The sequence below is a fragment of the Seriola dumerili genome, unplaced genomic scaffold (assembly GCF_002260705.1).
Source record: "Seriola dumerili isolate Sdu_G_001 unplaced genomic scaffold, Sdu_1.0 BDQW01000066.1, whole genome shotgun sequence".
In the NCBI taxonomy this organism is placed as follows: Eukaryota; Metazoa; Chordata; class Actinopteri; order Carangiformes; family Carangidae; genus Seriola; species Seriola dumerili.
In genome coordinates, this window is record NW_019174321.1 from 4740921 (window position 1) to 4760175 (window position 19255).

General features: G+C 38.0%; 1 protein-coding gene across 1 annotated transcript; it reads right to left on the reverse strand.

Moving 5' to 3' along the window:
• Positions 1 to 5053: 5053 nt before the first annotated feature.
• On the reverse strand, positions 5054 to 17507 carry LOC111219358 (immunoglobulin-like and fibronectin type III domain-containing protein 1). Its single transcript, XM_022741991.1, has 21 exons — positions 17474 to 17507; positions 15820 to 15942; positions 15266 to 15405; positions 13872 to 13971; positions 13543 to 13624; positions 13268 to 13460; positions 12970 to 13083; positions 12692 to 12860; positions 12264 to 12536; positions 11822 to 12070; positions 9177 to 9292; positions 8812 to 8953; positions 8427 to 8720; positions 8008 to 8310; positions 7519 to 7698; positions 7288 to 7416; positions 7099 to 7178; positions 6698 to 6890; positions 5829 to 6125; positions 5155 to 5481; positions 5054 to 5058 (listed from the first exon to the last, which is right to left on the reverse strand). The coding sequence occupies exons 2-21, from the start codon at positions 15905 to 15907 to the stop codon at positions 5054 to 5056; spliced, it is 3474 nt and encodes a 1157-aa protein (XP_022597712.1). The 5' UTR covers positions 15908 to 15942; positions 17474 to 17507.
• Between the last annotated feature and the right edge of the window lie 1748 nt (positions 17508 to 19255).

The following is a 19255-nucleotide window of genomic DNA, read 5'->3' on the forward strand; positions in this document are numbered from 1 at the left end:
ATATAATGCAGTCCAGTTCAACACCACTGCAAACTACAACCTCGATCAGAAATGTATAGTTAAATGAATACCTCTCTGATAGTGACAATCAAAACTGAACATTATTATTTTTGTAAAGTTTGAATTAATGGCTGAGCTGTTCTATTTTACATATATATATATTCTGCCAGCAAACCTTTTCAATTCAGTAGCATGCAATGAATTAAGTCATTTTGACAATGTGAGAATGCAGCTGAGTGAACTTAAAGGTGACATCAGATCTTCCTTTCACTGAAGTGTTTGCATAGAAATTCAGTGAACTCAAGTGTTGGGTTATTATATCACTGCTTCCTATAGATTACCTTTTCTTCATCACTTCTTTGCAGCAACTCTACCTCAGTTTAGAGGCCATGTGCTGAATATTCATCAGACTGTATGTGTCATTTCTCAAGGGGTTGGTTTACACTCTTATATCGTCTGAATGCAGGAGGGATTCTTGTAACCTTGTTCTGCAGGCACTAATTCACACATAATCCAAGTCTAGGACAGCAGTCAGTTGTTTGCTTCTGCATACCAATCGCCTCTGTAAGAAGTGTTGGATTTGGACAGCAGCAGACTTGAGGACACCTTCAGTGAGATTTTGTTGGCTGTATAAAGCTGATAGTCCTATCATAAACAACTCTGAGCCGCCGACACTGGGCCTCCAGAGCAAGTGTGAATGGTTTTCAAACACTCTGTTATAGTGTTTCTTGGAGGTATAATGAAATGTGTACACTCCGTGTCCTTCATATGCATCCACTGTACACTTTCGCTCCATTTCAAGTGCTAAAGAAATGGGATTTCAGATGTCAAATGAAGTTCAGATGTTTTGAGGGGGTTTTCTTAAACAAGTATAATTACTGAGTTTTCTTCTTTCTTTCTTTGTTTCTTCTGTTTCTGCAGTCATATTTTCCCCACTCTCACAAATGCCTTTTGTTGGTAAATGTTGGTTAAAAAAAACAACCTGTTAATACATTTAAGGCTTTTGAAAATCAAAGACAAATCTCTTGTGTTCAGATGCACAAAGTCTGTAACCTGTGTGTCAATTTATATCAATATATTTCTTTATATATTAGGGAAGGGCTTTGTCTGTATAAATACAACTTTGTCAGCACTGTATGTAATTAAAGTTAATAGTACTTTCCTTTACTTACCTGTGGCTTTTGGGTCGGGGTTTGTGTTTGCACTCATGGCAGCGGTGTCGATTGTTTGTCATGTAAGAATTGTGATCACTGTGTGGCTGAAACACAAGAAAAACTGTCAAGGCTGTGCGTGTGTAGTTGATTGGACTGTCGATGGACAGCCATTTTCAGGTCTCTCCAGAGATCTTTCTAATCTCTCTAGTTTGATAGCCAGATAGATTAGCTAGCGGCTAAGCGACTTTCGGACACCACTGTGTATAAATTTTTATGTAGCTCATTTGGAGATCCCTCCACAGTCACATAGTCACTGTCACATGACTCAACTTCTGTAACTGTAACTCTGTAATGCTGGGGTCACGAGAACCTGGGAGAACCAAAAATGGGGTCATGGGCCAGAAAAGGTTGAGAACCCCTTCCCTGGAGGTTCTCCTCAAGTGTCACCTATGTCGCCATATGACATCAGCCTGTCAAAGTGGGGATGCCTTGACTCCTGTGTGACCCACACAGACAGTTTGAGACATGCTGGGACACTGTACTGTATATGGGGAATGTGAAATCCCACCTAGTGGCTGACTCTGCCCAACTGCCTGTGGAGTCAAGTGGCAGAAATTTAACTGCTCATGATCCAAACATAGACAGGAGCAGAATGTCTGTGCATCAAACTGTTAAGCTGATGCACATATCTGTAAATCTCTTTCATGCCACAAACTCTTAAAACTTATGTTCTGCAAGGCGTTTCTCAGTAGGTGTCTGGTTGATAACTACCAGCAAAAGACTGAAAGTAAACTTCAAACTCAACATTGACTGTGTGCTTTATTTGATATTGTGAAAAACAATCTGAAAAACCTCTCCAGAAAGTTAATATGAGACACAGAATTTGTTTTAGCAAAGCCCTCAGCTGTGGGCAGTAAACTGGAGATGACTTTGACCTATTGACTGTCGAGACCTTCAGGTCAAGTATCAGTGGATGGCAATGACTGAAAAACTGTGTGTTAGGGAAAATTTCATCTTTGAGTTAGTTGAGTAATTATTTTAGTATCTGCAGAGCTGAGCGTCTTTTAGTTAGAACAAAATGGGCTGCATATCGAGATTGTGGCCATAAGGCTTTTTACACGGTCCTTTTTAATTTTTAACACTATAAGAGGAACACTGAAAAATGTGAAAAAGAATATCTGAACTTGAACATCTACAACCCATCAAAAAAATAATAGGCTCCTGCTAAATCCTTTGTTAGTCATGGGAAGCCAGTTGGGAAAGTCATATTCCTCAATGAAATGTGTCACAGTGTTGAGATCTTTAATGTCAGAATTACAGGATGATCTTAAGAGTTCCATTCATATTTTTCTGTGATGTCAAATCCCCGGACAGTCTGTTTTTAGAAACCGATTTCAGACTTCACTTAATTCATTCTTGTAATATGGCACAAAAAAATTAAATATTGGATTATTTTTTAGACAGCACCCCTGTGCTTGAGACAGTACGTACAGTATACAGCATATTCTGGCTGTTCTTATAGTTATGCCCAAGTTAGTTAGCAGGTATATAAAAAAGCAATGTAACTGCAGGTCATAAAATAAAAATAAAAAATCTTTTAAAACTGATTTTTATTTTTATTTTTCTTCTTCTTGTTTTGATTTTGTCAGGAATTAATCAAAATTAAAAACTGACAACATTTTAACACATCTATGCTAAATAAATAATTAGATTCATAAAGCTGCCTAACACCTATACTGCTATTTTTCTTAAAGTAAAATTAGTAAATTAAACATTCATGAAGCTGAAAAATGTAATACCAGTCTGTCAGTGCTGGTGTTGGTCTCTCTCAGTAAATGATGCTACAGTTGTATCACTTGTTGACATCGTCGTGCGTGAAGGCTTCAGTCACACCAGTTACATGCTCTTCTTGTTCTTTGTTATTTGATTCATTCAATGAGAATTATTCACACGGGAAATTTGCTGTTTAAAAAAAATAAAAACTCTGACTTACTTCCAAATCTTCGTCGTCTACTTTTCAGCTGCACGTCTTCAGCTTGTACTCTTCACCCTATCCAATATTTCAAAGGCGACACCCCTTTATGTTCGGTGATAAAATTTTGGAGTGCATAAAAACCCATACATGGCTGAAATGTGATTGGTAAAAACCCATATTACAGCAGTGGTAAAGGGTGGTGGTTCATCTTACCCATCCCTATGAAAGCGATCACTTTGCACTTGGCCCTGGAAATACATTATGACTGTTCATTTAATCTGGTATCAGACACATCCAGTCGACAGTTTTCCGCCATTACCGTTGACAATATAAAAACAGCAGCAGCATCATATATTATATCAAGACTCACATTCTGTCAGATTTATATGAAACTATGATGGATTTTAGCAAAATATCTTGCATGTCAATCGTAGTAGTGATGGATGTTACTGTACTTGATGTTCATGGTTGAGACTTTATGATTCATGGATCTACAATAACCATGTACAGTAATTTCCGACATGCAAGAGTCAAAGCATCTAACCAAAAGCTTTTGACTGGCAGCTTCACAAGGTCTCTGGTAATATGATCACTCTACTATGGACTTTATTGGACAGTAAACATTAACATGAGACATTTTATTTGGTAAAATAATCTCTGGTTGATATAAATGAATTGGCTGTTCCAATTAGCCTCCAAACGTATCAACGGAAATTCTCTCAGCATGCCTGTGGTATTCAGAGAGTCACATTGGGCCTGTGGTGGCATTATAAAAAGATGGTTGCTCATGATGGTGGTGGCGGTGTGTTGTACTCAATGTACCGAGCAGGATTTCCCGTTCATATTGTCAGAGGTTAAACAAGCATGATTTGTCCAGACAGTTTGAATAGTCACCCCGACCTCATAAAAACGACTGTGGCGTAACTGGGAGAAAGGCCTGATGACAAGAGTGGAGAATAAACACAAATATCACCCCTGACCTGGCAGAGTAAAGGAGGTAAGCACTCTTACATAAAACAAGTGCATTTACTACTGTGCCAAATTTTATCAGAGGAACGTTGCTGCTGTACTTCACCCTTACCAGCGAATATAATGTTATCAGGCATCTTGGCTGCGTGTTTAGTGAAGAGGTTATATCGGGCAGCGATGTCACATATGTACACAATGGACTTGATTTGTGTTGGCCTTGTCAGTACAGTATAATATATAGTATAATGTGAATGTGTGTATGAGTCTTTCTTCCAGATCTATGCATAGTTGTTTAGGTTAAATCTCTTCCTTTAATGTTTATTTGACCATAAATATAAAAAGGACCAATTTAACAGTTGCAGCCGAGGATCCTTTTATAGACAATTTACTGGGAGCTCACCTGGATATATATGGAAAAGCAATGAAAATGGGCACTCATTTCATAAAGGCTTAATGTAGGACTCCAATGTGCGTGGTGTCATGCGCTCAGATACTGGAGCCATGTGTGGCTGGAAACGCATGCTGGAAACATTTGTTGCTGTAATGTTGGATACTGAGTTTGTTTCTGTCTGTGTGAAGCTAGTGAGGAATATTTGCTAAGTAATTGATAAAAACAAATTCAGGGACCAAATAAGTTTAAAAAAAGAAAAGAAAAAAAAAGCACATTACACAGATGTCACTTTGTTGATTTATTGAAGTTAAGAGCTTAAACATTTGACACATCTTTGTCAAACAGTTATTTATGATGACAGGGTAACAATCATAAATGAGTAGCATTTCAAATAAATTAAATAAGCTAGTATTTAGACTATTTTATATGATTTTTATCTTCACTATTGCATAACAGTATGGCACCCTTTCAATGCAGTCTTTGCAGTCAACTAAAACATTCTACTTCCTTACTTTCCACAATAATTCAGTAAGAGGAAAAGCTGCATGAAACCTTCAGGCCTTTTTAATCTGTGGAGAAAAAACAGAGAGAAAAATAATCATTGTAAGAATAAATCACAACATGCACTCCTGAGGAAAACGAACAATATTCGAGTTAAATCTTACCTCTAACAATAAGTTTAGAGGAACACTCAGCTTTGCCGAAAGAGTTGACTGCGACTACCTTATATTCACCGCCGTCCTTTGGTCGGACTCTGAGGATATACATGGAGCACACACCAAATGAGTTGGTGATGTAGTAGTTGTTGTCTGAGTTGATGCAGACGTCGTTCAGGTACCAGGATACACTGGGCGTAGGGCATCCTCGGACAGCGCATGTCATGAAAAGTTGGTAACCTTTAGGTGGTGTGTGGACTTTCAGAGGGACCAAGATGGATGGAGGCCTCTCAAAGCAGACATCCGCCGAATTAGCTCCATTTGAAGCTATTTGAACTGAAACGAATAATCAAAGAAAATGAATTTTTAGGTTACCTGATAATCATATCAACAAGGATCTAAACATATTCAGGATATTAATTTTTACTACTCGGATTTCATACAGCAGGGTCGAGCAAACACTCATTGAACTGATTATAAATTTTAAAATGCAAGACTACTGATGGGGAGCGCACAACTCTATTAAAAACTAAAAATCCCATGGAAACAAGTGCAGCAGCGTGGGTACTTTATCAAAATTAAATTTTGTCCATATCCATAAATATCCTAACATTCTCTCCCAATGTCATCTTTGCAACTTCTATGACCAAGCGTAACTGAAGAGGACCTCCTCTGTGACGCACCTCTGTTGCTATTGGCGCCCCATGTAGGTGACTGAGATGGATCTGAGGGGCCCATGTCGTTCTTGGCGTAGATCCGGAAATGATATTCTATCCCAGGAAGGATGTTGTTGACTGTGTATGTGTGAGCGAAGAGGCGGTCTGCTACAGTCTTCCACACTCTGGTGTTGGAGTCGCGTTGAGACACCATATAGTACAGGCGGTCATCGAGCTCCTCGTCTGGAGAGGGAGCCCATGATACCACCACTTTGCCATAGACTGTTTGCTCCAACTCCACTGGCCCTGGAGTCTTGGGTTCGTCTAGCAACAAGTACAATAGGACGCAGATCATGTTACTGAGATATTGTCCTGCATTTCCCCCTTTTTGGAGCAGTTTTCATTAATTTCTTTGTAATTTTGCTACGGTGGATCCTTATGTAATCTTGTCTTACTCAGGAGGCACTTCACTCTTATGAGGGTTTTTGTCAGGGTTGCATTTTAATTTAACAGCTGTTATATGTTAATCACATCCTATTACTGCGTAGCACTCGGTAATAATTATGTTTCTAATTCCGCCTAGAAGCATTCAGTGTTAATTAGGGTTTTACACTGGGTTGCCAATACATTTGTGTGTTATTGGCATTTAATTGACAAAATATTACCCACCTACTGTTGTCCAGTGTTAATATGATGTTCCCTGACCAGATGAACACAATGCAATTAAATTAGCTTCTAATTTAACAGATGAATTCCTCATTTAAAGACCTGTGGATTGTACAATACAAGCACAGAATAACTGCCAGCAACAGTTTCAATACAAATATTTGAATACTGTTCTTACTGCTTTTTTGCACTAATCTTATGTAACACCTCACAGTGTTACTCGTGCTTACCTGTGACTCTAACCTCAATGTCAAATGAAGCCTCACCCACAGAGTTTTTGGCTTTGATAGTGTAGATGCCTGAATCTGACCGCTTTGATGAGGGAATAACAAGCTGAGACATTCCCTCTGTATTGACGATATTAATCCACGGAGATATTGGCTCATCGTCTTTCAGCCAGGTGATCTGAGGTGGAGGTTCAGCCTGCAGATATCAATGTCAGATAAATGAGATAAACTATGAGACATATGCAGTCATGTCACATTGTGGTAAACTCATCACTCAGAAATATGACATGGCTGGAATGAGGGTATAAAATCCAGTATGTGGAACTGATTGAAAAGACAGATTTAAAATGTATACCAAGAAGGAAGAACTCTGTATGCAAACCAGATTTTAGGTTTATTCATACCTCATAGCAAATTTTGACGCGAGCAGAATTTCCTGCTCTGACAACAATGAAGTCCTCTGGGTCTTTAAAATGAGGTCTCACTGGATTGAAAACACATAAAACATGAATTGTTGACAGGAAATCAACAATGTGCGGGACAACAACAAATTTAAATCATTAATATGCATAGCAAAGGTGCTCAGAACTTACTGTTGGGATTCTTTGCGCACACCATTGCAGATGGAGGGCTCGGATCTCCAGATCCTGACTCATTGATTGCTGAAACCCTGAACTCGTACTCTGTTCCCTCAGTGATATCTTTAACTGCATACTTCACATCTAGAAATAGGATGAAATTTGCAGCAAGGACAAGTCAGGAAAAAGAAGAACATTTTTTTTGTCATATCAACGTGTTGTATTATGCTTTTATTTCTGACAAACCCTCGATCGGTTCATTAAGTGCATTCAGGGCAATCCACTGATGTGTGTCCTTCTTTCGTTTCTCCACTTGATAACCAATAATCGGTACTCCTCTGTCGTCCTCTGGAGGCGTCCAGGTCAAATTGATACAGGTCTTAGAGGCACTGACCACTTTGGGGGCACCAGGTGGACCGGAGAGTACTGAGGAATGACAAGTAGTCTAATTAATCAAGTAAGATCATTAGTAATAATTAAGAAGTAATTAAAGACATGGAATAAATCGAAGACATCTGCATGTTATTACTTCAGGATATTGCAGACAGTTCCTCTTGTAGATAGAAAAAACTATTATAGCAATGATAAAAGAGGGGCTTTCTACTGCAGCTAAATAGTGTTGATGATAAACAGTTTGAAACAATCAAAAAAAGCCTATCCAAAGGCATTTCCATTTATTACAACCTGAGGGAGATTAACATGGTTTTGCTGAGGAATGCTTTTTTCTGCGCTCACTCATTATGCCAGCCATAATGCTATCAGCTGTCTCCAGGGCGTCGCTGAGACCCTCAGGGTTTTCTGCGTAGATGCGGTAGTTGTATTTCTTTCCATGAGTCACATTCCTGTCTCTGAAGGAGGTCCTGTCAGCAGAGACATCCCCAAGTTTCGCCCACAGAGCCTGTCCTGCCTGCTGCCGCTCTATAATATAGTTGGTGACAGCTGAGCCGCCGTCGTCTTTGGGCGGGTTCCATTTGATCTCAATTATAGATGAGGTGGTTTCAACAGTCTCCACTGGACCCTCTGGTGGGCCTGGACGATCTGTTTGAAAAACATGCTGTTAAATTTTAAATGCAGTAAAACAAAAATGATTCGTAGTAAAGTGCAAGGCTCTCAGTATTTTTGAACTTTTCTTATTAGATTCCTCTTTTTTGTACCGAGCACAATAAGCTGAGATGTGGCCTCCACGGCCCCAAATGGGTTTTTGAGTTGAATCTTTATTTCCCCTGTGTCTGTCCGCAGGCAGTCTCTGAGCAGCAGCCGGCTGTGATTGGGCTCCCTCACAATCTTAACTCCTCCTCCATCTTTAATCTCAGTGCCATCCTTAAACCAACTGACCACCAAAGACTCCTGAGGAGCAAAGGGCATCTTGAAAGCCGCGTTCTGCCCAACTCTTACTACCACAGGTTTGGAGAACTTGTGAAGGTCATCCGGGTCAAATTCAGGTACATCTAAAAAGCACAAAGCATAATTAAATTCAATGCACAGGTACCGTTGTGTCATTTCACACTCCTGGTGCAAAAAGGAGGAAATAAATCCTACCTCCAACAGTGACCTTTCCTTGTGTACTATGTTCCCCTGATACAAAACGATAAAGTCCAGAGTCGTCATCCATGCATCTCTTAATTGTCAGTTTGTGAGAACTTCCATCTTTGGCGATGTTGACCGCATGACCTGAGTTTAACTAGCAAATCAGAAGTGAAAGTCAGACCTTAATATTTTTTGTACTACATTACAAAATGAAAAAACGGTAAATAAAGTACCTGTGATTCCATAGACACAAAACACTTGTTTGTAATGTTGGCAATGTAGCGTAAAAGCTTGTCTTACTATTGCACTCAGTTACTCTAAATGAATGAACTCTCAAAATGTAAAACATGCAAATTGAAGTTATTCATAGACTTTACCTGCTCTCCATCTTTGAACCAGGAGCCATCACAGTCCATGTTCATCTTCACATTCAATTCAGCCGGCTTTTCACGAAGAGCGTAAATATCAGAGAGTCCACAGGTAATTCCAGGCTCTGGGCAACAACAGAAAAACAGAGTTACTCTCCACTTTGCATATTCACGGGATTCAGCTTTCAGTTTAGGACTACTGAATAAAAGTACACAAGAATGAGTGAATTACTTACGCACATGCTTCAAATTTCTACTCAGCAATATGTTTGTTGAAATAAAGAAGTTAAATGGTTCATCAAGATTAAGGATTTCCTGTGAAGAATGTCATGGTTGTGTTTTGCATAAAGAAAAAGGTTAATGATGTTATATGCTTTGAAAGGTTTGTGATAGAATTTCCGGACCTTCAAGGCATTGCGCAGCGTGTCAAAGTCAGGAGAGCAAACTACATCATCTAGTAACTAATCCAGTGGATGGCTTCTATATTAGATCAGTGTTAGCAGGTTAGAAAGTTTATGTTAAACAGAAGTTACAGTACAAAGCAAGTTAATGACATCAAAAGCAAGTACAAGTACAAACAGCAAACACAAAGCTTTGCAAACAGAGACAAGAGTCTCATTTGTTCTATGTGGGTCTTTGGTTCAGTAGTATGTTAAGGCAGTGTATTAAGAATGTGCTTCCACATGCTGGTTATAAAGGAATTTGATGTGATATTTCACACCTTCCCATTAATGTATTGATATTTGACTAAAAGAGAAACTACTGTGAATTTGCAGGATTAAGATGTTACAGAGAACAGAATAATTTCTTCAGATTCTGAAAAGAAATTATTCGAATAAATTATTTTGTTAATTTTAAAACTCTAAAGCAAATAAAAAGTTATTGTTATTAGTCTATGATTAGTCTTCTAATATCTATACTACTGTTCTACTTTTTCAGCGTTGAATATCTGGCATACCACTTCCTGCATCTGCATGTGGTTGACCAAGTTTTCCACCGCCACTGGCATCTCCAGCTGAGTGGATAATAGCAATAACAACAGTAAGTCATTTAAACTTGATTCAGTAAATTACTCCCGCAATTTTCTGTGCTCCACTGTTGTCTCTCTTACCACTTCCCGAATCTCCAGCTGCTGCTGATGTTTTGTCTGAGTGACCTATCAGCGATCACAGACAGCATGAAGACATTTTAGATTTTTTTTTTTTTTGTATTGTTGGAATCAGCACCACTTAGTATTTGGATAATCTGATGTTTCTAAGGCTGTTTAAGTGTAAGAAAGTCATCTGGCTGGTTCAATAGCAAACTGCTGACACTACAGCGCTCCTGTCAGTCGCTTCCAGGATCATAGTCTCATGTGATTCACATTAGAATTAAAATTAAAATTTGCCGAAACATAACAAAGCACTGGTATGGTTCCTAAAGCAGAAATCAGTGTCTTTACCATAACGAGTTGATGCAGCTCAGTAAGTAAATATGACGTAAGCTTTAAAGGGTTTATTGTTTCAATATACACCTTTTTTTTACCAGCATTTTTCAGAATAAGACATCACAGCCCAAAAGACAAAACTGACATTTAGTCATCCAGCAAGACGCAGATCACTGTACACGACTGTGTACAACATGTCACCCTGTCTGTCTAGCCATGCTAAGAATATTGTCAAGTAAATCTGAATCAGCGAAAATACCGTTACAAAATATTTGACTGTAAAGAGGCAGCCAATCACATACTGAGCTGACAACACAACACAACATAAAATAAAGTCCAAACGTTACACGGACCTCAACATTTTGATGCACAGGCTTTTATCACAGTAAACCCCATGAAAATAAACAAACTGACAACTGAAGACATTATAAGTCTAAAAACTGTCATATTCAACTTTGACTGCATGCAGAGGTTAACAAAACCATTCAAGCTTCTTACCTATGCCCGATCCATCCGCAGCCGCAGGATCCACTGCAGCTGACTCATTTGCTGTTTCTATGAACCGTTGAAACAAATAATCATAGCAAGTATTACATGGAAAATAATGCAATTATGGTTCCCATTATTGTCATTTGTAGGGCTACACTTACCAAGTATTTTTGTTATTGAGTAATCTTGATTATATTTTTCAATTAATAGATTCCTTTTTTTGTCTTTGAAATGTCGGAAAGTAATACAAATGTCTGTTATAATTACTCACAGCCCAAAGTGACGTCTTCAGATGTCTTGTTTTGTCCAACCAACAGTCCCAAACCCAAAGATATTTACTTCACTTTCATGTGTGTCAAAGAAAAGCATAAAATCCCCATATCTGAGAAGCTGAGAGGTGTTGTGAAATGTTTGTCATTTAGCTAAGAAAATTACAGAAATGATTATTTGATTTTCAACATAGTTTCCAATTAACTGATCGATTTATTGGTTAATCATTGTAGTATAAGCAATCAATTATTTATAAACCAATTTCTTTGACCACTGTCATAAATAAATAAATATTAATGTCAAAGATTTTGTTTTGATTTTCTTTTTGTTTATTACATTAGCATCGATGGACCTCTGTCTCGAATTCCTAAAAAATCAGGAGTTTGGATTCATAATGACCCACAGTCATGGCTTTGTTGTTTGTGAATTCTACACCATGTATAATAAACCTTACAGGCGACGATCTTACTTGGCAAAGAGTCTTTGGCTGCCTTAGATGCAGCTGGAGCTTTAGTAGGTGCAGGAGCTCCAGGGGTTTCAGGTGGAGGTGCGGCTGCCGCAGCTTCTTTAGCAGCTTTAATCTGTTCGTTTATTTCTTCTCTCTCCTTCTCTAATTTTGCTTGTTGCTCTTGGGCAATCTTCTGCAAGTCCACTCCAGATCCTCCTGCCCTCGTTGTTTTCCTCGCTGATTTTTTGCCCTTTTGCGCGTCTTTGTCAGCTGATTGGGAAAAAATATGAGATTTGCAGTGAGTGTGCACTTTAAAACTCCACATTATGACGTAAAAAGCAATAATTGGTCAGACAAATCAGGCAGTTCAGTTCTCTCATTGTTATTCCATTACAAATCGTTATTATTATTATTATCCATTATTGATTATACACAGTTAGTCTTTTGATGGAGTATATCTTACCTTCAACGACAAGCCATGCATTGCAAGACTTTATTCCTGCGCAGGCAGAGTAAATTCCTTTGTCTACCACCATGCAGTCCTTGACCACCAGCCTGTGAATGAGTTTGTCCTCTGAGACCTCAATATCGTATTTATCCCCTTGTTCCAGTGGCAAATTCTTGCCAAACCACAAAATCCTGGAGAAGGGATTTGACAGGACACACTCAAACACAGCATCCTCTCTCTCCATTGCCTTCACTTCTTGAAGTTTCACCAAGAAATCCACCATGGGGACTGAAAAATAACAAGTGATTAGTTTGATGATTATTAAAACGCAGCTGATACAGTTTATTTAAATTTGAGCAATTTTGTCTCATGCAACAAAAATATTGTCTTCTTTGCTTTAATTAAGGCCACTAATTTGCAGTGTGTGCGAGTGTAGAACGTACTTTTAAATTCAGTGGAAAACATATTCACATCCTCTACGTCCAACTGGTACAGCCCAGCATCGTCTGGCATAAGGTCCCTCATACTGAAAATATACTTTTTCCCCACTCTTCTAAGGCTGTGCTTCATCTTATCCCCCAACTCCTTTGTGTATGGAATCATTTCACCATCCTGCAGGGGAAATATACAATGTAATTTACTTCTGGTATGGTTGATATCTAGGATGACTCCCACTGATTTCTTTCCCTAACCCATTATGCAATTTTGTTTGTACACTAACCTTGTATAGGAAGATCGAACTGCTTGGGTCAAGAAGATCCATGTCAATCTCGAAGGATGCAGTACCATCTGCATTGACCTGAATAGGTTTCAGGTTAGACAGGCTTTTGATGAACTGGGACAAAAACAAAACGAGAAATTAGTGTCGAACAGAAAGCAAATGGACATTATTTCAAATTAATGGTTACAGAAATTTTCCTTTGAGCTACAGCAAAGAGCTTTTCTTTAGAAATGATCTGTTTGTAACATCTCAGAATAAAAGCAAACAAATGAATATGCAAATATCACAAATCCCTCACCGCAGCTTGTTCTTCCTCCCTTTCCTTCTTCATTTCATTCAGTTTCTTGAGCATCCAGCGAAAGTCGGTAACTCCAAACTCTGAACAGATTTTCTCATAGTCTTTCTTATCAGCACTAAGTAACAGCTCCCAAAATTTCGGATCAATCTCCCCTTCTTTTTTCTCAGTTGGCTCAGACTTGGGACGGATTTTACTAGTAATTAAAATGGGGTTAATCAGTTAAACGGTCTTGTAAATCAGTGGAGGACATCATCAACATAGAAACTCAAACCCACCTTTTCCTTTTTAATACCTTCTTAAAGTCCCCATCAGTAGCTTCTGCTGTTTGTTGCTGGGCTTTGTTCTTTTTGTAACCAACTGAAAGCAGACATGAGGGTACTTCAGTTTTATACAGTCATGTAATTACACAGTATACAGAGGGACTGCAGAGTGGTAAGTACTGGAATGAGTGTAATACACTTAAGGGTATGAAGAGGAGAAGTATGAAATTTGGATACAAATATGTTCATTTTAAAGTAGATCTGGGATAATGCTTGTGCTCTATTAAATTACTTTCTATTGCATTACTTCAATGAATATGTGATAGCAGGCAAGCAGCCCTTACCTTCAATAACATTCAGAACAACTGTGACCATGGCTTGTCCAAATTCATTTGTGGCAAAGCATTTATAGGTATCAGCTTGTTCTGGCGTAACATTTGGCATCTGAAAGATATAAGACAAGCTTAATATAATGGATCCAGTGGGTGAAGTAGTCTGTAGTAGTAGCATTGTCTCTAAGTTTTATAGTAGTTGATTTTCAAATCGCAGTGATTTGATTTTAAAATGTTGTTGCTCACCTTTAAGGCCTTAAACTGCCTCATTCCTAAATACCTCTCTGATTTATAGACCTGGTCTGTGTCATTGAGATCCGCGGGTGGAGCCCTGCTTGGTTACTTCCAGGTCACGGTTTGTGACAAAGGCTGACCAGGCTTTCGCTATTAGTAGCTCTCTGCTGTAACTCAGACACACAAAGTCTTTTGCTACTTTTATATCTCTTTGTCAAACTTTTCTCTGTGTGAAAGCTTTTGGAAATGTTTGACATAGATTTTTATTTATACTGTTTTATTCCTGTTCATTTGACCTTATTTATTTTATTGTTCTTACCGCATCAGTGTTCATCTGCTTCTTTTTGCACTTATTATTATTATTATTATTATTATTATTATTATTATTATTGTTATTATTATTATTATTATTATGTAGCAGTGGTTCCTAACCATGTCTCATTCCCAGTGTGTTAGATGTTATTTAGCACAATTGATTTAGGTTGGTTTCAGTTTGAATTTGCACTTCTACCATAGAGTGGAGGAAGTAGGACTTATTTCAACTTCTGTTCGTTTGCTAACTAGTTTTTACCAAGTTATAATTTTTGTTTTTTTCCAAATTAGCTGAGCTACTTTACAATCTCTTCCTGTACCGCCTGGCAACTGCAGATGTACTCACTATGGTTCAAGTACCGCAGGTTGGAAATCACTGCCACAACGTATCCAGTGAACTATAATAGAAATAGATGCATATCCCTTTGTGACACATTGCACGTGACAGACCAGTTTGATTAAAACACTGTAGACCAGTTACAGCTGCTCTGCACATTTCATAGATAGATGGCCTCCTCATGTGTGACTGCATGGCTTTTACTTTACATTTTCAACCTCAAACAGCAGTGAGTTTGACAGGATACAGGGGGGGGGACATGTTTAATGAAACTGACTTTTGTTGAGCGTGCTCCTCTCAGGATGAGTTAAATCGACTTATTGTAGAAAATGTAATTAGCAAAGCGAGGTGATGGGTCGGAAGTTTGAATGACCTTGATGTTATCAAATCATTATTTCTTCTTCTTTCTTCTCTCTCCTTCTCTTTCTATTTATATATGTTCCTCTATGCTATTTCTATAAGTCCGTTGCATCAGCATGTGGCTGTTTAGTATCACTGCAATTTGATAGCCCGTATCACTTGCCTCAAATGTATGCTCATTGGAATTGGGATCGTATTTAGTCTGGTATCTTGATGTATCAGACACGTCTCCATTATTTCTGCTCCATGTTACAGTTGGCTTTGGGTCTCCGGTGACAATGGCTTTAAAAAAAGCAAATTTTCCTGTAAAACAAAACAATACAAAAGCCACATTTAGTTCACCTCCTATTCTTATCCATTTGGAAATATGATTATTGATTTGTAATATACTCTGTAATTACACAGAATGCCTGATACTTGTATGACACAACCACATTGTGATTACAAACAGTTGAGAATTATTATTATATAGGGTAACGTCATAGTTTTTTTTGGTACTCTTGTCTTGTCGCTCCTCCTGGTTTTAAATCAATGTTGGTTTGTGTTTAATTTTATCTGACTGACCCAGGAGTCTGGGTGTTGAATGGCAGGGCTCTGCTCCGGCTGGCCTCACACAAACTTCATGCATCTAATCCATTATGCAGAGTGATGTAAATTCCACCTTGAGATATTTTGTGATATTAATGTTTAAGATGATTCTTTGACTGTCAGTCCTACCCTCTTGGATGGTCAAAGCAATTGGCTTGCGGGTGAAGTCTGGATGGGTCTTTCCCTCTGGAAGCGTCTCAATAAACTGTGTAATCATCACCCCGGGGACCTTAGATTTTTTCTTGATCCCCACTGTGAGCATTGGAAAATGAAGTCAGTGACGATACATTTGACACTTGAAAAGACCATGATCATATCCAGCCTTTAAGATCTGTAGTTTTATAATCAAATCATCACTCACATAAACCATGCGAAGACTCATTCTAATACAGGACATATTAGAATGTTACATGTTACTCAGTTTATCGTCATTTACATCTAGACAGTACATATATGGCTCTGGCGTAGATGGCTGTCTTGTGTCAATGGACATTTACATTTCAACAGTTTCCTTGGGAATCCATGCCTGAAATCCAACCCCGGAACAGATATGTAGTGATATACATACATATCCACGCACAATATATATGTACGCTCATAAATTATATTAATAAATGCATTGCATATCAGTTCTTCATGCCTTTTGTGTGCAGTAGGGAGAGAAAAAAAACAGGTGTTGTTGGGCTTCTCTGTTGTCCCCTAAGCCTACCTTCTTTACCATTGCAAATCTCTGCATCAGGACCTGATAAGGCACATGTTAAAGAGCATATACAGCACATGTCAGCATTGGATTATGGATTAGACTAAAATCATTAAACTGCGGGACAGGAAATAAAATGCTAAAAAAGCGTTTGGTGTGCTGAATGGCTTCATTATGAAAATTGCCAGATGAGGCTTAATCACATCAACACAGGTGAAACAATGAAATATTTTAAGCGTTTCTTTAAACATTGTCCATGTCAGATTGCAGCAGTACACACAATGATGTGTTTTGTGTAATTAATCATTGCACAGAAATACGTATGTGTGCGGAGAATATGTGATTGTGATGCTCATGCCTCCTCTGCTGCTCTTATGAGCTCCTGCTGGCCTAGAATAGACTATTTGTACGTGCTGTTGTACAGTCTAGATATGGCTGCTGATGGGCAAATTGCAGATTGAACTTTCTCAATAAAATAAGTCTAATTTGAATAATATTACATTCCAAGTCTGAAAGCCTAAGCTAAAATTTGTGAGATGGAGACTTCACATTAGCAAGTAATCATAGAAATCCACAAATAATGCAAACAGTTAATAGATATATTCACTATTTCCTTCAGAGTTATTCATTAATAGAGCTCCTGGCCGACCTCTGTCTCTCAATTTTGTTAGACTTTGATCTGGAAATGTGTCATCTTATTACTTTCTCGTAGTCTGTTAAGAAGATCAATGAAAATCACAAGATTAATAAGATCAACTGCATCCTAACTTCCTAAATTGTCTCAGTGATTAAGTAGGGTACTACAAATAATGAAATTTTGGTAGAAAAAAAAATTGGATTCAAGGTTCCTTTGGATTTGAGGTTGGTAATATCCACTAATTCTTTCAGAAGATTCTCTTTCATTTTCTCTCCCTCCAGGTTTAGATTACAGGTTTTATTTGGTTTTCTTGTCACCTCCCTGTTGCTAATGGATCTTCAGAGTTTGGAATAAAAGAACAGAAATAAACATCCCATACTAGCTTGTTATTGGATGTTCTTCTTTGAAGCTTTCTGTAGAAAATAAGATCACTCCTTAATGCTCACCTTGGCCAGTGGCTGTCCCACCCGTCACTTTTGATCTTCTAAACATTGTGGGTCCTTTGATTCGGGGATGGATTTAGCAAGATTTCCCCAACTGCAATAGATGATAGAGGGGAGTTAAGTACAATAATTACAGCTCTACTGATCTATTCAAATAGCAGGAAAGACTTTCTTGTTTCTTATTCTTTCAGAATACAATTATTAATTCACCGGTGGCTTTCAAGTGTTATATTATAGAAAAGACAGTATTTGTTTAAGGATTCAGTGTAGGCAGAAGCCCTGAGAGCCTCCACTGATGCCAAGAAAGTTATTTTGGACAAGTTTTGTGAGGTCTGATTTGAATCAACCTTGACAGATTCTTTATTGGGTTATGTAAGTGCAGTGCACTCTCCCAGTATGATTATTTTATATTGAAATATTGTGGAAAGTATGCAAAATGACAAACCTCCTTGAGTAATGCTAGGCTTAGTTAGATTTGTATTAATTGCTGTGATTTGGAAGATCACAAGTTCCTGGAGGGACTGATTATTTGAACAGAGTTTCTCAAAAAAAAGTTGCAGCTTTGCCAAAAACAGGAACAAAAGTAAATGTTTGACTTTGTTTAAAAAAAGGTCTACCAAGCATTACCTTTGATTCAACCCCCATAATTCAACTGCAGACGCTCAGTATGTTGTAAAAGACACATAAATCTGTGGCTGCATGCCATGCAGCTGCTTGCTGTATACTGAGGGTTATCACATTCCCTAAAAATAAAATCCTCTTAAAATTAGAAGCGCAGTGTAGGATTTCAACCTCATGATGTAATTCCTCACCAGGCTTGAACTATCATTATTCAAGAGTTTTTGTTATCTTTTTAAGCTGCAACACGCTGGCTTGATGTTCAAATGATTACATGCTTATAAATTAACATTTTTTATGATCTGTCAGTTCCATTCGTACCAGGGATCTCTACTTGTACATAGCAATCTTTCGTTACCCACATGGTTACTAAATTTAGAATGACAAATGTCACTTCACTGAAATAGATGGATGGAACATTAATTGTAATGGATTCTGTGTTGCTCTGGCTTAAGGGGATTTGCAGAAATGTCACTGTTTGTTTAGAAAGCCAACTACATGCAAGGCATATATTGCCTTCACATGACTGTGGTATTTGATTGTAAAAAAAGAAAAGAAAAAGCCTCCATCCAATGTGTGAATGTTGCACCCTAACTCTGTGTAACGCACAATCACACCATACCATAATACCGTAACATTTATAATTCTCATCAATACTGATTCTAATAAATATGCTGTCGTCTAAAATGACAAAAAACTGAAAACAATGAAATGGAATAAAAGACATCTAAATACTGTGAATACATTGTCTAAACACGATATATGACTAAAAGTTATTTGCTCTTACAGGGAAAATGTATTTACTTTACACTTGGTAAGCACCTCCCAGTACTCTGAATTCATCATCTTTAGCAAGATCATGTAATGTTTACTAACAAGACTGTCAGTCAGTCTAATTAAAATAGATTAAGCATTTCTTATGCTGGTCTTGAATTTAACAATTTAACAAGTTAGCCAGCCTTTTCATAGCCTCTGTCATAAATTGGCACTGATGGTTAAAGATACCCAGCAACATCATGCAGCAATGTTTTTTTTCTGTGTTGGAGCCTATTTTGGTTTCAAATCTTTTAAAGAAAGAAAAGAAATCGGCTTTGCAAATGTATTATGAGAAAGGAAATGCAACCTACTTGTTTGTGAGACCTCAAGGACATACACAATACATTTTGG